General features: G+C 55.2%; 1 protein-coding gene across 1 annotated transcript in view; it reads left to right on the top strand.

Moving 5' to 3' along the window:
- The window catches only part of IQSEC3 (IQ motif and Sec7 domain ArfGEF 3), a 109,661-nt gene that overhangs the window by 69,046 nt on the left and 20,417 nt on the right, over window positions 1-20,198 (top strand). The window contains 4 exon segments of the mRNA XM_077759026.1: window positions 3-172; window positions 2,166-2,327; window positions 17,949-18,071; window positions 18,514-18,680. Of these exon segments, the coding sequence (XP_077615152.1) occupies window positions 3-172; window positions 2,166-2,327; window positions 17,949-18,071; window positions 18,514-18,680 (622 nt within the window).

A 20,198-nucleotide genomic window follows, 5' to 3' on the forward strand; every position in this document is an offset into this window, starting at 1 on the left:
GGNAGTCCGGCTCGGAAGTCTCGGCCTCAGCCTCCAAGGAGGCCCTGCAGGCCATGATCCTGAGCCTGCCGCGCTACCACTGCGAGAACCCCGCCAGCTGCAAGTCGCCCACGCTCTCCACCGACACGCTGCGCAAACGGCTCTACCGCATCGGCCTCAACCTTTTCAACATGTGAGTGAGCACCGGCCCTGGAGCCCCAGGGAGTCCTGGGCCGCACGCAGAGAAGAGGCAGGGGCGGGGGTGGGGGCGGGGGCGGACTTGCATTTACAGGTGAGCAGGGTGCCAGGTGATTGTCCACATCACCCCAGTGCCCTCCCAGGTGGCGTTTGGGCCACGCCTGCTCCTCGAGATACTGTGTGAAAATACACATTTTATTTTTCATGGTCACAAACGTATTTTACTTTCGCCACTATTATCGCTTGCAATGAAGCTAGGGCTTGAAAAGCGAGAGAATTTAAAAGAAAATACAGTAGTCCATAAATAATAGTATAGACGGTATGAGGATTGAGCAGAAGTCATTCAGGTAGGACACCAAGTTAGGGAAACAGCATTACCTTCTGGGGATGATGTCAGGGAGAGGATGGGCACGGAGGAAGTGAGGAAAGGCAAGTGGGGGGAGAGAGAGGAGACCTAGAGTAAGGAATACAGGTTAAAGGCAGGAGAGGGACACTGATAAAATGGGGAGACAACGAATAAGGGGTGAAAGGGAACAGAATGGAAGCAGAAAAATGGCGTCCCCGGCCAGATCCCCGCCCCCCGCCCCCAGCCAGAACTGCCCTTGCAACTAGAATGTATACAGCTGGTGGCAAGCAGTATGCACATGCCCTTCCCATGGAAACCTCAAGTATAGGATCAGCAGTCTCCACCCTCTATTCACCCCTTCCTTCAGAGCCCTGAGCCAGGAAATATAACATCCCTTCCAGCCACACGGATGTGCATTTATTCACTCAGCTGTTACCTACCACAGCACGACCACCACAAGGATGAGTAGGATGCATCCCCTGGTCTCAAGAAGCTTGTATCCTGGGGGGGGTGGGGGGGTGGTATAGCTCCCGTTCATGGCTCCCCTTGCATAAAGCATCTGCAAACTTCGGAACAATACCTAGAGATAGCATTATTGTGCCATCTTACAGAAAAGAAACAGGCTCACACAGGTCAGGCGCGTTGCACGCGGTGATGGTGACGTATCTGGGGAGCTGCAGGCCCGTCTGGCTGCCCGTCCGTTGCTCTTTCTTCCGCATCAGGCTGCCGCCTGGTGAGCCCAGCCTCTGCTCTCTCATGCCTCCACAACACGACTCCTGCGCGCACACTCACACTTGCACAGACACTGGGATCCCTCAGACAGTGGTTCTCAAACTCTCTGTGGCCAAGGGCCAGTTTGGGTTTTTACCCGACGTGTTGTGGGCTGATAGGTCTGTAAAATACAATAAAAACGAACTGCTAGAAAAACAATCACGTGCTTGGTTATCCTGAAAATGTCAAAGTGCTATATATAAGAGGTTCTAAATGCTGACCCTCTCTCTCTGCACTTGTCTTCTCCTGAACTGGTGAGACACAGTTTGGGGAGCACCATGGATTTGCAGGACACACTGTGAGCACATTTGCCTGAAGACACAGCACCCACCCCCACCCCCACCCCTACACGTAGAGACTGGAGCCTGAGAAAGTACATGGTGGAGAGCAGGATTCTATGGACACTATGGACAGTGTGCTAGGAGAGCTGACCTCTCTTCCCCAGTCTTACCCTCCCTCTGGACTCTAGGCTGGGTACTGAGTATATACAACAGAATACAGACAGGGAGGAGGGCCTTTTGTGGCAGGCCTCAGGGCCCTCAGGGAACATGGAAGGAACACCTCTCCACCTGTTCTGGACTTCACTCATTTTGGCCAGCCCTCCTCCAAGCGCTTCCCTCCCCATGCTACCTTCACTCCTGTGGGTGGGGGTGGGGGTGGGGTGTTCAGGAAGGCGAGGCTCCGGTGAGAGGTGCTTCAGATCCAGAGCCCCTCTGCAATGGAAGGGATCCTAGTATTTCCTAGGAATTCTTCCCAGAAACCTCCAGGCACTTTTATGGGCTCCATGGGCGGGGAGAAAGGAAGGAAAGAAGTCATGGATGGCCTTGGCTCACTCTCTACTCCTTCTTCCCATCCCCACCCCCACCACCAGAAACCCGGACAAAGGCATCCAGTTCCTGATCTCCCGAGGCTTCATCCCTGACACCCCCATCGGAGTGGCCCACTTCCTGCTCCAGCGCAAGGGCCTCAGCCGGCAGATGATCGGGGAGTTCCTGGGCAACAGCAAGAAGCAGTTCAACCGCGATGTGCTGGAGTGAGTGCCCCCCTCCCTGGCCCATCCACCCAGACGGAACCCTAGGATGCAGGGGAGTGAGCCAGATCCCTGGAGTCCTGGCCCATCGCTATATCTTGACCAGCCTGTTTCCCCCTCCGAAGTCCCGCAGACATTTATTGAGTGTGCTCTGGCAGGGCACCATTGAGGGAACGAGGGGTACAGGAATGGCCAAAGGCGACAAAAAGTCCTCCCTACCTGCTACCCTCGGGCAAGAGAACGAGTCTGGAAAGGAAGAGGACTCTGTCTGCACCGGGGCCATCTCTGCCTGGTGCAAGGCCCACGCTCCCGCTGCCATACACCCAGCCTCCAGGCCCCCACAGGCTGGCCTGATGCCCCCACGGGCTCAGATTCCTATTGGTGGAGGCAAACATGAGGCAGAAATAAGAAGTTAGACTGAGGATTTTTAGAGCAAGAAAACAGTGTGATTCCCTAAAGACACGCTCTCCACCGAGATCAATAGATGGGGGCAGGATGTGGGGACCGCCTTGGCTAGCATTCAGCTTTGTTCACGCGGAGGTGTGGGCACGTTGAGAGTCTCTTCACACTCCTGGCCACCCCAGGAGCCACAGGGTATGGGGGGGGCATCTCTGGGGCCCTGGAGCCACCTCTCCCCTGGCAAAGAGAGGGTGAGGCCCCGTGAAGCCTGCTCCGGCCCCCTTAAGCTCACTTCCTTCTTGAAAGTCACCATGCTATAAGAAGCGCCCCCACTTCCCTGCCCCTCTCTCTTGGGTAGTCAGCGCAAGTGGGTCCTCAGAAATGTTTCTGAGAAAACCTTTTCCTTTCTCAGAACAGCAAGGGGCTGCTACACGGGGGAGGGGGTTCCTGCTCGGGGAGCATGGGCTGACTGGCAAGGTGGTCAGTGTCCCTGGAGTGGGAGCTCGGAGACCTGGCTTCCGCTTTGGAGCAGATTCAGGGCTGTGTCTCCGGGCTTGCGTTTCCATGCCCGTGGAGTGGAGGGGGTGGGTTATGAGGGGTAGACCAGTTGTCCTCTGGAATCCCTATCACATCCCTAAATTCACCAGTTGTCTGAGCACAGTCCAAAGTGCAGGGGCTTGGACCCATCTGAGGGACCATGAAATCCCCAGATGCCCCTTAGTTGACACAACTCAGGTCCTGCCTCTGGCTCTCAGCAGCTTTGGACAACCAGCCCCCGCCCCTCTCCATGAGGTCTTAAGATGCTTTGAGTGCCTGCAAAGAAAAGTAAACTCATAAGTATGCAGGGCTTCCTTCCCCCCTCCTTTCCTCGCCCCTCCCTCAGGCTCCCCTTCCTCCTCACCACCACCCCCGTGATGCAGGGGGCCCTGAGGAAATAATAGAAAGAGGAGAAGGATCAAGTTTTCTGTCTCCTTCCTCACCCTGGTTTTTTCCACCGGCCTCATCTCTCTGGCCTTTTCATTTGCTATTGTCCCAGTTCTACTCCCCCATTCCCTTGGAGGGGGTGTGGGGTGCTGTGCCTTCTTTCATTCTTCCCAACTGCCCCCGCCCCCGGGTGACCTGCTTTGTCTCTCTGCTCCAGGGGCAGAGGTGCCGGCTTCACTCACAGGCCCTGGCTGACTGTGGTCTCTTCTGCGTCCCCTGGTCCCCGAGTGGCCTGGCCCTGCAAATCTGACCTGCTAGGCCCACGGTGACCTGGAGTGCTAGGAACACAGCCCTGGTGGTACCTCCGCAGCGCAGTGCAAACTCATTGCCACCCTCCCCGGGACTCAGTGTGGGGACTGGAGACAGACCAGCGCTGCAGCCTGCGCTGAGGAGGGGCGCCCTCTGGGGACCCAGCTAGCAGCTGAGGCGGGCATCAGGCTCAGATGAGGGGGCAGTGTGTGGTGGCAGGAGAAAGCTGTGCCTGAGAGGGCCTGCTCTGAACCCTGGCTCTGCTCCTCTGGTGCTGGGAAGAGGCTCACCCTGGGCCTCAGTCTTCTCACCTGTAAAGTGGGAGAGCCAGGCTGTGTGCTCTCAGAGGTCTCTTCAACTCCTGTGACTCTGTAGTCTCTCCCATTCCCCAGTGCCTTTGGGATCCTACAGAATTGTTGGCCATGCTTTGTCATGCCCCCGGCGCATCCCAGAGCAGCCCACGGACTCCAGAGCAGTGCTGGGGGACCAGAGTTCTCCATCATTCCACGGACGTTGAGTGCCTGCTCTGTGTGGGAACATGGGATGGGGGCAGTGAGGAATAGGCTTGGCTGTGGCCTCTGGGGAACTTAAAGACCCAGGTGTCAATGGGAGAGAGGAGAGGAGTATGGAAAGGAAAGGAAGGGCCAAGGAACCTGCCTACAGCAGGCATTGTGGTTTCAGGAGAGTGGAGTGCAGCCCCGAGCCCCAGTCTGCCCCAGTGCATGCCTCAGTCCCTCGTGTTTTATTCAGCAGCGATGCAGGCCCCTGGTGCCGAGGCCCTGGCCCACTCAGCCGCTGCACATAACAGCTCCACGGAAAGGAGCCCTCTTCACCCAAGTGCGTGTTGCTGGCTGGCTGGCTTGTCTCCTATGGGGCGCCAGCGGGAGATGGAGAGCCGGGAAGGGGCAGGCACTCGCGGGGGAGCCAGACACGGGGGTTTTGGGGGGGGGTCCCAGCCACCCAAGCCAGCCATCCCGCAACCTCGCAGGGTCTGCTACCTCCTCCTCCCACCAGAAAAAACACACAATAACAAAGTCACCGGTGCCATTTCGCTCAGGCTGGAAAGGCTTCATTGGGATTCTGCACAGCGTCCCTGCCCCCGCCTGGTGACATTCAGCGTGTAGAGTCTGTTCTGTACAAAGCTGCTGGCTGAATAAAAGGACATAAATCACCCATCCCCTTGGAGACTGAGACAGCCCCAGCCCCAGCACTCTCCAAGACGCAGCCAGGCAAGAAGAGGCAAGGGTGGAAGCCTCTAGGAGGGCACGGGGTGGGACCCCCACCGTGACCACCTGTGGGCCCGTGGAGAAAAGGACGAGAGGGGGGCCAGGTGGAATGAAATCCACTTCAGCTGCTGACCTGAGTCTGAGCACCTATGTCTCATGCGGTGACATTACCTCCAGAATCTGACCTTGGTGCTCTTGGAAGCTGATCTCTTTATCCCTTAGCACCCTGTTTCCATAGAAGATGCACTCCAGCGAGGAATCTGTCCAGCCAGGATTTATCAAATAATAACAGAAGGCATTCTGAGCTCAAAGGGCCCCATCTATCCCCCTGGTTACCTAGGAAAGGTTTAGTTTTCTTAACCTTATTTTTTTAAGTTTGTGTATTTATTCTGAGAGAGAGAGAGACAGAGTGGGGCAGGGGCAGAGAAAAAAGGGATAGAGAATCCCAACCAGTCTCTGCACTTGTCAGCACAGAGCCCAATGCCGAGCTCAACCCCATGAATGTTGAGATCATGACTGGAGCAGATACAAAGAGTTGGACGCTTAACTGACTGAGCCACCCAGGCACCCCAGCTTTGTTTTTTTTTTTTTTTAAAGAGAAACCAACCTGTTTTCTCACTTGTCAAATGGCAATAATATTACCCATGTCATATGAATTAAAATTTTCAAATGCATGTAAAGCGCTTAAGTCAGTGATGGATGCTTAGGAAGTTGTTTGTAATATTAGCTATTTCTGTTATTATCTGTCCCACTTGGAAGCACAAGGCATTGAACACCTCCTCACCCTGGCCAGGTAAACCTAAGAACACCCACATCTGGTTTGGGATCAGGCCTACTCACCAGACACCAAGAACATGCTGGAGCTTGCTGGGGAAGGGAAGGAGAGCTCGTCTGGGGACCATCCTGTACTCTGAGGAAGTCCTCTCTAGTGCTGAGGAGAGAGAGGCATTGTTGGCTTAGCAGAGGGAGCCAGACATCAGCTGGGGTTAGGATCCGTTGGTGCTGGAAACTTCTCTCTCTGTTTTCACATGGCTGGGAAATTTGGCTCTGCTCTATTTCCCTTCTGAAATGTTCGCTTCAGCAGGTTTGAAGGCCAGCGGATGGAGGAATGTTCCATGCTGGCTGTGAGCGGTCTCTTTTCTGGCCTGGGTGATCTTTTCCACTGTGAATCACATACACAAGGGAGGCAGCGGCGTCTGTCCTTTGCATTGCAGTGCACGAAGGGCAGCTCTTGGGTTGGGTTCCCAGAAGTTTCCTGGGTGTTCCTTCTCTCGCTGTGTCTACTCCCATTTTTTGTTCAATATTAGAGTTTGACATTTTAGTCAGGTTGCATTATTTCATTTCCTTGGAAATGTGTTGGCCAGAGTGTAACAGATTTGTTCTTCTTAGGGGACATTCAGAAATGAAGACAGATTGTCAGACTCAACAGGCTGGAAGGCACTAGCCTTTCACAGCTAGGAAGAAATTACTTGAGAATGTCCTGCCCATTGTGTTGTGTGTAACCTCAGAACAGTTGCTTTATTTTTGAGGAATTCCACCAGGAAGGAGAGAGGAGGCTGGGACCCATGCAGACCCCTGTGAGTCTGGAGGAGGGTGGAAAGAGACCCGGGCAGGCAGGGATAGACTTTGGGGTTATTTCCACTTCTTTGAAAGCTTGACACTGTGGCCACCCAGAGGGGGGGAAGGAGGGGGTCTTTTCCAAAAGTGGAGTCTTTATGATTTTGACCCCTCAGCTCTCCAGTGCCCTTCTCCCTCACCCCCCACCTCCACCATCACACACGTGTACACACGCACACATACACACACACACACGAGACGAGAGATTTTCCTTAACAGTAAAGAGTCATGAACATTTCAGACCCGCTTACTCCTGTAGTGAAGATTTTTGGACACCAAGTTCGGGGTGAACAAGTCCAGAGTGGTGACTCCCTTTGGTTTGGTCAGTTAGCATCTAAATTGAGCTTTCGCACAAAGACCTACCACCCAGCCCCTTCCCGATAGCTCGGGCCCTAGTCCTGGAGGGCTCTCTCGGTCCCTGTGTGATACCAGGTGTGACTCTTTGAAATGGGATTTCCAGGGAGCAGCTTTCTAGGGAGAGGGGCTCCCTGAGAGTTACACTCTCCTGGGGATTTTAGGATGGCCAGCTGCGAGGACAGGCTGTGAGACGGAACACATGTATCAGGCATTCGCAGTGTCCCAGCAGGCACTGTGCCCGGACCCATCCATGCAAAATCTCATTCCATCTTCACAGCAGCTCTGTGAGGTGAGTGCTGTTGATCTGTGCCAAACGGAGGAACGGAGGAACAGAGACGTTAAGTAGCTTGCCCACAGTCACAGAGCTAACCAACGGCTCAGATCGATGATGGCAGATACAAGGGTTCTACAACCCGGGCCCGAGACACCATCCTCCTCTCGAGGGACGAGGGACGTGTGGTCCAAATGCTTTGTAGTTTTTGCTGGCCCCCAGTGGTGGAGTGTGGCACTAGAAGACCTTTTGCACGGCCTGGTGGGCCTGCCTTCTCATCTCACCCGGGCAGAAACTAAGGCCCAGGTGGGGCGCCTGGGTGGCTTAGTCGGTTAAGCGTCCGACTTTCGCTTAGGTCATGATCTCGCGGTTCGTGGGTTCGAGCCCCGCGTCGGGCTCTGTGCTGACTGCCAGCTCAGAGCCTGGAGCCTGTTTCAGTCTGTGACTCCCTCTCTCTCTGACCCTCCCCTGCTTACACTGTCTCTCTCTCTCTCTCCTAGAAATAAATAAAAAAAAAAACATTAAAAAAAAAAAAAAGAAAGAAACTAAGGCCCAGAGAGAAGAAATGACTAGTCCCCTGGCCAGTGGCTGATTGAATGAAATCAAGTACTATCCCGTGGCTTGATTCACCTTTGTTCTCTCTGCTCATCTGAGAAGAAAGTGGGACTGAGAAACTGATTCATAAAATCTCAAGAGGTCTGACCTAGATCCATTTTCCCCTATTCGTAATAGATGGGCATTTTAAGGAGTCGATAGATGAATGTCTAGAGATGGAATTTCAGGCAGAGTTAACTGTTGAGGAGGGAGAGGGTCTAAAACCTATGCTAGAAGGGACTTCAACTTCACTTATGCACTTGGTATGTCAACTCAGACTTGGTCTCCAGGTGCCTAATGAAAACTGTCATTTCTTAAGCTCTGTTATGGACCAGGCACTTTACACACATTGTCTCTTTCAAAACTCATAACCACCTGCCTAGTAGATGTTAAAGGTGTAAGCTCCATTCTGTAGATGGAAAAAGTGAGGCATGGAGAGGCTGAGTGACTTGAACTGAAAAAGCCTCAATGAAGGAAGCCAGATTCAACCCCGAGGGTGTCTGACACCAACCCCCTGACTTCTCACTCTGCCCACTGTTAATGGCACAGAGCAGCGGTTCTCAAAGTGTGGTCCTTGGAACATCAGCAGCAGCATCCCCTGGAAAGTTGTTAGCAATATCCATTCTCAGACTCCAGCCCAGACCCACTCAGTCAGAACTCTTGTGGGTTAACAAGCCTACCAGGGGGGTCTGATGCCCACTCAAGTATGAGAACCCCTGGCAGATGGGCCCAGCAAAGGGAAAATCACCTTAGGCATCTGCATTGACTTCTAATTTGCTTGGGTAGTTGAAAGGTGGTTCTTTTGGCTCCTGAGTCCTCAAGGTATGACTGGCAGCCCGCCTGTCTGAGGCCCTCCCAGGCGAGATTTTTCTTTGTTTGCATGTCGTCACCAGGGACGCTGGCAAGTCTTCTTGCGTCAGCTCCCTTCTGCTCTATTTTCCGAGCCACGTTGCACTTTTCCAAAAAGCCTTGACCTTTGTCGGGCATATTATGAGTTGTGCCTAACAAAAATAACTCTCTGGCGGATGGGGATATTTTTAATTGAATTGTATGAGCCAAGAACTGCAGAAATAAAACCAAGGTTCCTACATCTCGTGGCAGTGGGTGGTTTCATTTTCCATCCTAATCCTGAAACCTGGGCTTAGTCTCCTCCCCAAATCCAAGTGNCCACCTCTGGAGCCCAGGCACCTCTGCTGAGCCTCAGCCTGCGTGCACCTCACCTTCCAGATCTGTGCTGTCTCTTCTGGCCAATTAAAAATCCCTGCTGCTATCATTACCTATTTTCAGCTCCCAGTCAGTTCCTTTGTCTGCCAGACGCTGTCTTGCTATCGTTTAAAAAAAAAAATTGAGATGATGAAAGTCATTTTGATCACAGTCGTGAATGACGCTTCATTTCCCTGCAACACAAACTTGACTCCACACACAGATCAGTATTAACAAACAATTTTATGCAAGATTGTACCTGTGTATACAGATGCAGGGAACATCTGTGCTTACGGTGCTGGCCACAGGATGGAGAGGGAGGGAGGCCCGGACGGAAGCTGCGCTCCCGATTCACTCATTCGCGGATCGGCAGTGGCACCTCCGTGGACAGGTGTAGCTGTGCTCGGCTGGAAGCGGATTAATGGGCACCAGTTAGCCTGGCTCTCATCACTCACTCACTCGCACGTGCCGCTGAGGGGAGTGGGAAGCCCGCGTACTCCACACCGCCTTAGCGCCCGTAGTCTGGAATCTACAGGCCCGTTTCCTGGGCAGTTCCATCCAGTCTTGGGGTGAGCTCCAGATGATCTTGGCAAAGCAGGCCCAGCAATCGTGGGCCACTGGGCGGGCTCCCACCCCGGCCGAGCACATGCTCGAGGTCCCGTTCATTCACCCAGCTGCTCTCTCACTTACACATTCATTCATCTCGGGAACAGTTATTGAATTCGTATGTGCGCCAGGCATGCAGAAGGGAAAAGCTGCCTCTGCCAGAAAGAGCACAGAGCTGAGTGGGAAGACAGGCAGGTAAATGTTATGGCGCGGGAGACAGAGGCCTGTCCGGGGTAGCATGGAGGGCGAGGGGGCTCCTAGACAGACAGATAGCTCAACAGGGACCTCGAGGTTGGGGTGGGGCGGCAGGAAGAAAGAACAGCATGTGCAACAGCATGCAGGTTTGAGAGCCGGACTGCAGGAGGGAGCCCGCATGCGAAAGGGACAGAAGCTGGGGTGCTAGCAGGGTGAATGGGGCTGAGAAACTTGGGCTTCATGCTAGGGACATGGGAAGCCCTTGAAAAATATAAACAGAGGGGCGCGTGGGTGGCTTAGTCGGTTGAGCGTCCGACTTTCGCTTAGGTCATGATCTCGCAGTTTGTGGGTTCGAGCCCCGCGTCGGGCTCTGTGCTGACTGCCAGCTCAGAGCCTGGAGCCTGTTTCAGTCTGTGACTCCCTCTCTCTCTGACCCTCCCCTGCTCACGCTGTCTCTCTCTCTCTCTCTCTCTCTCCTAGAAATAAAGAAAAATATAAACAGAGAAGTGAGTGGCAGGGCCAAAGGGGTGTCCTAGAAGGATTGCTCCGGAACATGACTCGGAGGCAGAGAGGCTGGTTAGGGAGGCTATTGCAGTCACAGTCATGGGGAGAAATGCAAGGAAGGAGGAGACCCTTAGCCTGGGCAGTGGCCACAGGAGGGAGAACTCCTTGGAGCCCGGAGACATGGCGAGGAGGTAGGCGATGGGCGGGAGGAGAACAGAGGCGGCCAGATCGCAGGGAACAGCTTCCCGAGCTGTTGAGGATTTGGAACAGTCTTTGCATGTGAATATATTTGTGCTTTCAGGCTCTCTGGGGTAATTCGTGAAATTATGCCAAATAAACATGTGTGTATTATTCATTTGGGAGGGGAGATGCTGGGTTCGGGGGACATTTCATCTGAAGAATCCCTCAAACCAGATAGTGTCAAGTATTTACCGAGAACACGTTAAAATATTAAACACCAACTGCAAGGTGAAATACGGGCAGCCTGACTTCCCTGCAAGAGAAGCCAGCACAGCCTGTGGGCTTGTGAGTGTCGTTCCAGTAGCTGCCATTCAGACCAGAGTGCCCAGGTGAATTCGATAGCCAGGACACTCAGAAGGGTGTTGGTGGACTTCCAATCAAACGCAGACTCGATGGTTTGCATGTGCCCCCTGGACTCAGCAACATTGTCTTTTATAAACAATATAGATCAACCAAAAAGAATTAACTAGTTGGTGACTAATAATACAATGAAAAGGGTGAATGCATCACAAGAAACACTTAAGAGCTGTCGAAGGGGACATTCGGAGCCAACGAAATGAGTAAGGCCACCTAGAGAGGGTGTTACGAGCAGGAAAGGAGTGGCTCAGTTGGTTAAGTGTTATGGCTCAGGTCATGATCTCACAGTTCATGAGTTAGAGCCCCGCGTCGGGCTTTCTGCTGTGTGGAGCCTGCTTGGGATTCGAAACTCTCTCCCTCTCTCTCTCTGCCCCTCCCGTGTGACTCTCCTTCTCTAAATCAATGAACTTTTAAGAAATCATTTAAAAAAAGAGAGGACAGGGAGCCTAGGGTCCAGTCCTAAGGTAGAGGTGCAGCAGGAGGAGGCCCCTCAAGAAGGAGGCACACCTTCAGGGAGGAAGGAGTCAACCTAAGGGAGGGCGGTGTGAGGGAAGCAAGAGAGCGGAGTTTTTCAAGAAGGGAATGATTAGCCGTGTTGGCGCTGCCCAGAGGCTGCTGGGATGAAAAGTTGGTGCCATTGTACTTGCAACATGGCAGCCAGTGTGGCCTTGAAAGGCGAAGTTTCAGTGGAATGCTGGAGGTAGATGCTTGGCTGCAGCAGATTGAAAGGTGAATGGGATTGAAGACGTGGAGACAGTGTGCACAGGGACTGCAGAGGCAGCAGGCATAAGGCCCCCTAGTAATTTGGCTCCAAAGAAGAGTAGAGGCAAGGGGTAGTGACTAGAGGCAAAGAAGAGTCCAGGCAGGGTTATAATTTGTAAAATAGGAAAGACAAGACTTTGGGTGCTAAGGGCAATGATTTAGTAGATACTAGACTGGTATCTCAGGCTTATTAAGCATCTCAGGCTTAATGTGTCCAAATCTGTAGTCTTGGTCTCTCCTCCAGCGTATGTGTCCACCCCATCATGGGCTCTGCTTAAAAAATAGCACCGCCAGGGGGCGCCTGGGTAGCTCAGTTGTCTAGGCGTCAGACTTCAGCTCAGGTCATGATCTCACAGTTTGTGGGTTCGAGCCCCGCGTCTTGCTCTGTGCTGACAGCTCGGAGCCTGGAGCTGCTTTGGATTGTGTCTCCCTCTCCCTCCCCTGCTCACCCTCTGTCTTTCTCAAAACTAAACATTAAAAATTTTAAAAGATAAATAGCACCACCAGGCCCTCAGGTGCTCAAGCCAGGGCTTGGAGATTCACTGTTGGCTCCTCTTTCCCTCACTTTCCACCTTCCCTTCATCATCTGCTCCCATCAGTTCTTCCTCTAGGATGTGTCTCAGACTGCCCGTTCACTTGGTCTCCACCTTAGCCCAAGCTCCATCAGCCTTGACTTGGACCTCGGCAGTAGCATCCCAACAGGACCCCTGCTTCATTCTCGTTCTCTGTCCTCTCTTCTCGACTCATTCTCCCCGAACAGCCAGAGAAATCTTCATAAAACAAACTGGCTCGTATCACTCCTCTGATCATGCCCTATTGTCTCCCCCTGCATTCAAGCTAAACTCTGAAATCCTCTTGTGGTTCACAGAGCTCTGCCTGGTCAAGCCCCTGCCTGCCTGTCTAGCCCCACAGCCGGCTACTCTCCATTGTCCCCCTTTACTCTCTGCATTGCAGCCTCACTGACTCTCTCTAGGTCCCTGGGAGTTCTTTCCTACCGCAGGGCCTTGGCATATGCTTTCCCCCCTCTGCCTGAAAGCTCTTCCCCACTTCTCCCCTTCCCTTGGTCGGGCCCCTACTCATCATTCAGGTCTCAGCTCAATGTCATGTCCTTAAAGGGGCCTTTCCAAAATATGAAATATGTCCTTTGTCCTCTCATGGAAACCTGTCTTTTGCCTACATAGGATTCACCACAATCACAATGACATAATTATTTTTGACTCTGTGTATAATGTTTGTCTCTCTCATCAGGATAGGGTCTGTATTTGTGTGGCTTGACACTTATACCAGGTCCCAAGCATAGCACCTTGCACATAGGAGGCAATGCATGTTTGGGAGGAAGGGAGGGAGGGCGGAGAGAGGGAGAGAGAAAGAAAAAAGTCACCACCAAGGACCAGAGAAAGCACCAGAGAAGGGAAGGGGGAACCTAGGGGGTCGGGGACTGGTCATTGCTGTGGCTTCTGGGTACCCAGGGCAGCTCTGAAACTGAGGGATGGCCACACTGCTTCTGTGCTGACCGCCGATAGTGAGGTGACCCCCAGCACGTGACTGTGACTGTGCCCGGTCCCCCCCCCCCCCCCCCCCGCTTTGGGCCCCTCTGGCTCCTGCCAGGCTTCTGGGTAAGACAGCTGCCCCCAGGGGCACATTGGCACTAACCGGGGCCGGAGGCAAGCTTGCCTGGCCAGGGAGATGCTGGCAAGTAATGTGATGTGTGCAGCTCCCCTTGCAGGGCCAGCTCTTTTGTGAGCTGGTTTCTTCACAACAGGATAATGGTTATCACACAGGATGGAGAGAGAAGATGAAATCAGGGTGCACTTAGTGACCCACTAAGAGCAATCCTCAGTAATATGAGCACAGAGGGCGCTTCCCCCACTGGTGCCAGACCCCCGTTGAAGCAGAGATGGCCCCACGGGGGAGGCGGGGAGGGAAGGGGCCTCACAAGAGCGGGAAGCACAAGCCAAACCCCTCTGTGGTCTCAGTTTCACCTTCTGCAAAGTGGGGAGATTACACACCAGAAAAGACCGCCCAGAAACATGTGATGTTTTTCACCTTAAAGATGACCAAAGAGGACAGATGTCATTGGCTGTCCTGAGTGGAGGCCGCAGGGTGGATTTGGAAAACTGTCAAACCATCTGCTCCCCACCAGGATTCCTGGGGGGCAGAGCAGGACGGGGAGGGGGAGATTGCATGTGCTGGCAGACACAGCAAAGTAAGAGAAAGTGTGGGAAAGAGTGAGAGAAGGGGGGGGAACGTGGGCCACCGTGCAGCCTGGACTTGTACTTGGGGAGAAAGAAGAGAATCAGGCTGAGAGGAGGAGCAAGGGTTGTGGGGGGTTGTGGGACGGCAGAGGGCCCTGCGGTGAGGGGCTGCGCGAGGGCCAGCCTGTCGGGAGAGAGCACAGCCCCAGCCCCGACCTCAGCCCCACCAGGAAGGCGCGCAGCGGTTCGCTGGGAGGAGGGGTGAAGCAGTCATGACCATCGCCAGCGCCAGCGGTATTCCACAGCCAGCCAGAAATGGCGCTGTGGCTTCCTGCTGTCTGGGAGCCCTCGGTCTGCTGACTGTGGGCCCTCTCTGCTTCTGGGTCCTTCTCCGAGAGTGGGGGCGGTCCTGCGAGGTCACCTGGCCCAACCCCCCTCGGAGACAGTAGTGCCTTACCATCACGCAACACAGCTCCTTCCCTCCTATCTGCGGGTTTTGCAGAACACGTTCAGATTTGTTCCCCAGGATCCGAGAGCCCCAGGACACCCCCGCATTGCACACTGATGCCCCAGGCTGGCGACTGCAGGGAGTAAGGCGGCAAATACGTGCGCGTGTGTGTACGTGTGTGTACACGTGTGTGGAGGGGGCGCGGCACCCGTCTCCATCTCCTTCCTCCCTCACTGCTCTGCAGAAGCAGCCCCTGGGAGCCTGACAGGGGTACACGAGTGCCCCTGAGCTGCTGCCCTGGTGGCCTGGGAGTTGCTGGACTCGTTTTGAAAAGGCTCCACCTGCCTGGAGCCCCTCCTCCCCTTGCACTCAGCTCAGCCGCGGGTTTTCAGTTACGGAGAAATTGCCTGGAAAGCTTGTGCAAGATGCCGATTCCCAGGCCCCACCTCTACGTAGTCTAGTGGGTAGATCTGGCACGAGGCTCAGGGATCTGTGTTTTAACAAGCCACCTCCCAACTCTTACAAGGGGTCCTCGAGGATCTGGGCCCAGGCACCCTCCCACGAAGTCCTTCCCGCCCCCGTGGCCTGAGACTGATTTACTCAGCACTCCCTCCGTGGGCTGGCATTTCCACCCGGCTGAGTCTCGGGCTCTGGGCTCATTCCTGGAGCTTTTAGCCGCAGCCCCGAGTGAGCGAGCGAGCGAGCGAGCGATCGGACTGCGTGTCACCTGAGTGAAGGCCTGGAAACTAGGCCATCGTGCTTGGCTGAGCAGATCCCACTTTCTCCCAGCTGCTCCGCTGCCTCCTTCAGCTGCCCCCCCAGTGGTGCCCGGGCTTTGGGCAGCCACCCCCTTCAGAGCACTGGGCAGGGGGCACAAGACAAAGGCTCTAGGAGCATCACTGATGAGGGATGTGGAGGCCAGGCAGGGGTGCGGTGGACAGACTGACGGGGCAAGTCCTGGGCAGCCGCCGGACACCAGGCGGGGGGACCCGGGACCATCCTGCCTCCAGGTTTGGCCAGCCTGGGGCCCACTGCCTTCCCCTTGGCCTTGATGAGTCGAGAGGGGGTGCAGGATGAGCGGGTATGGCCCTCTGCTCCGTGCCCAGGCCCCCTCCGTTTCCTGTCCTTTTCCACCTCTCTCTCCTCTCTGTCTCTCACTCTGTCCCCGTCTCTCCCCTCGTCTCTGTTTGTCTCTCGTTCTCTGTCTCCGTCTCTTCCCCGATTTGTTGGTCTTTCTCTCTTCTTCTCTTTGACTCTTTGCCTCTCCTCTTCTGTTTCTCTTCCCTTCTCGATCCTTCTGTTCTTGTTTTCTCTGTCTTTCTCACCTGCCTCTGTATCCTCTGTCTCTCACGGTCTCCACGTCTGTCTCCTCCTCCCTCCCTCTCCTTGCCCCCTGGCTCTGGCTCTGGTACCCTCGCTGCAGGGACCGCACTGGTCACTGGTTCACCTCCTCTGACGGCCGCACTGTCTGGTCAGTCATGCACGGCTCATAACTCCTGGCTGTGCTGGGCTCGGGGGCACGTGGATGCGGGCCCCATGGTGCGGCTCTCAGAGTTCACCTGCCAGCCAGGGAGTGCTCGGGGAGGAGGTGACGACAGGCGCTGCTGAGAAATCAGAGTGGCCTCTCCCCAGGCTGGACCGATAGTTTCCATGTCCAACCCCCAGACACTGACATCGCCGCTTGTCACACTCGGCCCCCCAGCGCCACCCTCTCTCTCACTATCCAGGCAGACAAGTCTGAGAGAAGGCGGGGTTTGACCAGGCAGAGGGTGGGCTCCCAGCCTGAAGATGGCCACCTCCCCGGCCGAGGGGGGCTCCCAGCCTCCCCTTCCTAGAAGTCCCCGTGATTCCCTCTCCTCCCTGCTCCCCCTGAAAGGGGCCCCAGCCCCTGACCACTGTTGGGTGGGTGTCTCCCATTGCTTCCTTCTGAAAACGCACACCAGAGCCAGGGTTGAGTCAGGATCCCTGAGTCCCCTGGGTGGTGGGCCCTGCACGGGCGCCGGTGTCGTGGAGGAAGTGGGTCCTGCTCAGGACTTGTCCCTCTGCTCACTTGGTCACTGGGCAAACATCCCCTGAGTCCCCTGGTATGCTGGGCACCGAGCCACACATTGGGCTGGAGCCTGGAGCTCGCCTCACCTTTTTGGGCAGAAGTCAGGCAGGGACCGGGCCGTGACACTGTGGCAGTGTCCGCCAGGCCTATGGAAGCCAGAGGGGCTGCTGACCCCAGCGGGCGTTGTGGGGCCGGGTTAAAACGATCCGGAGGGAGGAGACTGGACCACAGCATGGCCGCAGAAAGCAGGGAAGCCAGCTCTGAGAGCCTGCTGGCCCGTGTGAGCATCTGCAGTTCTCAGGCACATCAGGGCTTGGCCAGGCCTGGACCCCGGCTCGCTGCTCATGGCCCTGGGGACAGGGCATCCCCAGGGAGGGCAAGGCAGCGGGAGGCTGGGGCTGGGAGAGGCCTGGCCTCAGACTGCATGGACGGAGGGGCCCTGAGAGCAGGCCAGGCCAGAGGAATGACACTGCCTCATAGGGGTGACTGGACCGTGTCCCCACTCCCCCTCCCCCACGCTGCAGGGGGACTTTCAGATACAAACTCTCCTCGGCTAGAGAGAGGTGGCATTTCAGGGTAGAAGGGCCTATGGGGAGCAGGACCCTGACCTCTTTCCTTCTCAGAAAAAGAAACCAAAGCTCTAAAAGATGAGTCTTGACCAAAAGTCACAAAAAATTCAGTGGGAGGCCCAGGCTCAGAACCTGGCCGTGTTTGTCATTCTGTCTCCTCCCTCCCACATTAAGCTGGTTTGTCATTTACTCTTCAGAAGCCACAGCCTCCCTGAGAGAACAGGCTCCTTGGCTGCGAGGGAGATTAGGATGAGCTCGCTCCTCTCCCACCCTGCCCGAGGCTGCCTGGAGGGGTGGTGTGGGAGGACGGGTCAGTCACCTGTAAGCCCCAATGGGAATGAGAAACTAGAGAGACGTACGGCCTCCCAGGGACAGCAACAGAAGAGGAAATTACACTTATTCCTATTTCAAACCTTTGTCTGAGGCTGAGAGGCAAAGACGTGGGATCTGGAGGTGGGAGACCCGCCACCTTCTGGCTGTGTGGCCCTGGATGGCTCCCCTGGCCTCTCTGGGCCTTGGGCTCTTAGCTGTGGAGCCGGCGGCCAGCCATCTGCCTCCCAGGGCTATTGTGATAAAGGAAAGACGGTGTAAGGGAGGGTCCTTTTCGGTTCCTAGAGGGAGAGTCCTGGGTGAGTCAGTCCCCTCCTGGTTGGTCACTGGGACCCAAGTCTGTCCCCCACCCACCAGTGGGAGAGGGGGCTACACCTTGCACCCTGCCCCTCAGCGGCCTCCCGCTGAGGGAGGTTTGGGGGCTGCCCTTCTCCTCAAGAACTACCCCCCCGCCCCACCTGCCCTCAGCTGCGTGGTGGACGAGATGGACTTTTCCAGCATGGAGCTGGACGAGGCCCTGAGGAAGTTCCAGGCTCACATCCGCGTGCAGGGGGAAGCCCAGAAGGTGGAGCGGCTCATCGAGGCCTTCAGGTAGGACCCCCTTCCGCAGACCCACTCCCCTCACACAGCCCTCAAAACACACGCCTGGGTGTGGGGGACTGGAGATGCTAGCGGGGCCAGCCTGGGGCTGGGGAGAAGCCCTCCTGGTGGGGGGCTGGCTGGACAGGAGCGGAGGAAAGAAAGGGACAGGAGCCCTAGAGCTCTCTGAGCCGGAGCCGCGCTGGGCCTCCAGGGAGCCGGCGTGCCTCCCGCCCATCCCCGCTGACCAGCAAGTCTTCGGTGAGCATCTGTGTGCAGTGATGGGATCCATGGCTCGGTGACTCCTTCACTGTCCCCTCAGTGGGGAAGGGGGCCAGGCTACAGGGACGCGATGCCCTCCGAGAACCAGCACCTGCCCCCCACGGCTCCCCGTTTCTGGAGCCCCGGGCGGGGGGAGAAGGGCGTCAGCAGCCCGCTTGTGTCCCCACCGCAGCCAGCGCTACTGCATGTGCAACCCCGAGGTGGTGCAGCAGTTCCACAACCCCGACACCATCTTCATCCTCGCCTTTGCCATCATCCTCCTCAACACCGACATGTACAGCCCCAACATCAAGCCTGACCGGAAGATGATGCTGGAGGACTTCATCCGAAACCTGAGAGGTGAGGAGGACGGGGAGGAGGGCCGAGGCCACGGCTCCGGCTTCCTTCTGTTCAGCGTCAGTTCTGTGAGCCTGAGCCGACTGCAGATTGTCACCCCGGCAGCCAAGGGCACTGGATGCTGCTCTCTGGTCCCAGTCACGCACGGCAATCTGGGAAAGTTGCTTGCACGCCAGGCATTGGTGGGGGGGGGGGTTCAGGAGCCACTACCACTGCCCAACATCAGGTGGCAAGGGGGGCGCCTGGGTGGCTCAGTCGGTTAAGCGTCCGACTTCGGCTCAGGTCATGATCTCACAGTTCCTGGGTTCGAGCCCCGCGTCAGGCTCTGTGCTGACCTAGCTCAGAGCCTGGAGCCTGTTTCAGATTCTGTGTCTCCCTCTCTCTGACCCTCCCCTGCTCATGATGTCTCTTTCTCTCTCTGAAATAAATAAAACATTAGAAATTTTTAAAAAATAAGTAAAAAAAAAATCAGGTGGCAAGGGTCCTTGGGTAATGCCCCTTGCCCTCCACAGAACATCCTCCACTGGTTGACCTGTAGGCCCCGGCCACACAGCTGGTGCCTAAGTGCGCCAGCCCCTTCCCACCGTGCGACGTGTAGAGGCTCTTAGATCTTGGGTCCACTGACGTCAGCCTTGCAGATAACTTCATGGCACGCAGCAGCCAAATCCTTCTCTAAATGACATAGTGCACCACCTAGCAGCGATCAGAGCTAAACTGGCAGGATGTGACGTGTGCTCAATGGACTTTTTGTCTTTTGTAGCATTTAAGGCATTGAAGCTATACATGCACATCATTTCATAAAGCCAAATCATTCTACAAGGCTTGCTACAAAAAAAATTAGTCCCTGCCCCTGTCACCACACTTCTGCCTCAGAAGCAGCCACTCTCAACGTCTTTTGCTGTTTATCATGTTCTGTATCATGAAACTAAGCGCATCTGCTTCCGGTTTTTTTTCTTATTCCCTTTTTTTAAAATGCTATGAAAGTAGATTGCAAGGTGTATAAACCTGAGAGCTTGATGAAGTTTATGTTCATACCCGTGTGTGATCACAGCCAGCTCTCGTTCTACATCATTCCCCTGGCCCCAGAGCATCCTCTCATGTCCCGTCCCATTCAGTACTGCTGTCCAAATGCCAGCTCTCCTGACCTTCCATCCCCATTGACTAGTTCTGCCAGTTCTTGCACCTCATATAGATGGGATGAAATAGTACATAGACTCCGGTTTCTTTTATACACCGCTACTTGTTCATTTTTTAAGATTTAAGTATTATCTGTTAATTTCTGTCTTAATCTGTTCAGGTTGCCATAACAAAATACTACAGGCTGGGTAGCTTATAAACAGACATGTGTTTCTCACGGTTCTGGATGCCAGGAAGCCTGAGAGGAAGACTCTAGCATATTGGGTGTCTGGCGAGAGCCCGCTTCCTGGTTCCGGCTGGGGTCTTCTCACAGTGTGCTTACCTGGTAGAAGGGGTGGGGAGCTCTGTGGGGTCCTTTTTACCTGGCACTGATCCCATCCATGA

This window comes from Crocuta crocuta, unplaced genomic scaffold, assembly GCF_008692635.1.
Source record: "Crocuta crocuta isolate KB4526 unplaced genomic scaffold, BGI_CrCroc_1.0 scaffold72, whole genome shotgun sequence".
Lineage (NCBI taxonomy): Eukaryota > Metazoa > Chordata > Mammalia > Carnivora > Hyaenidae > Crocuta > Crocuta crocuta.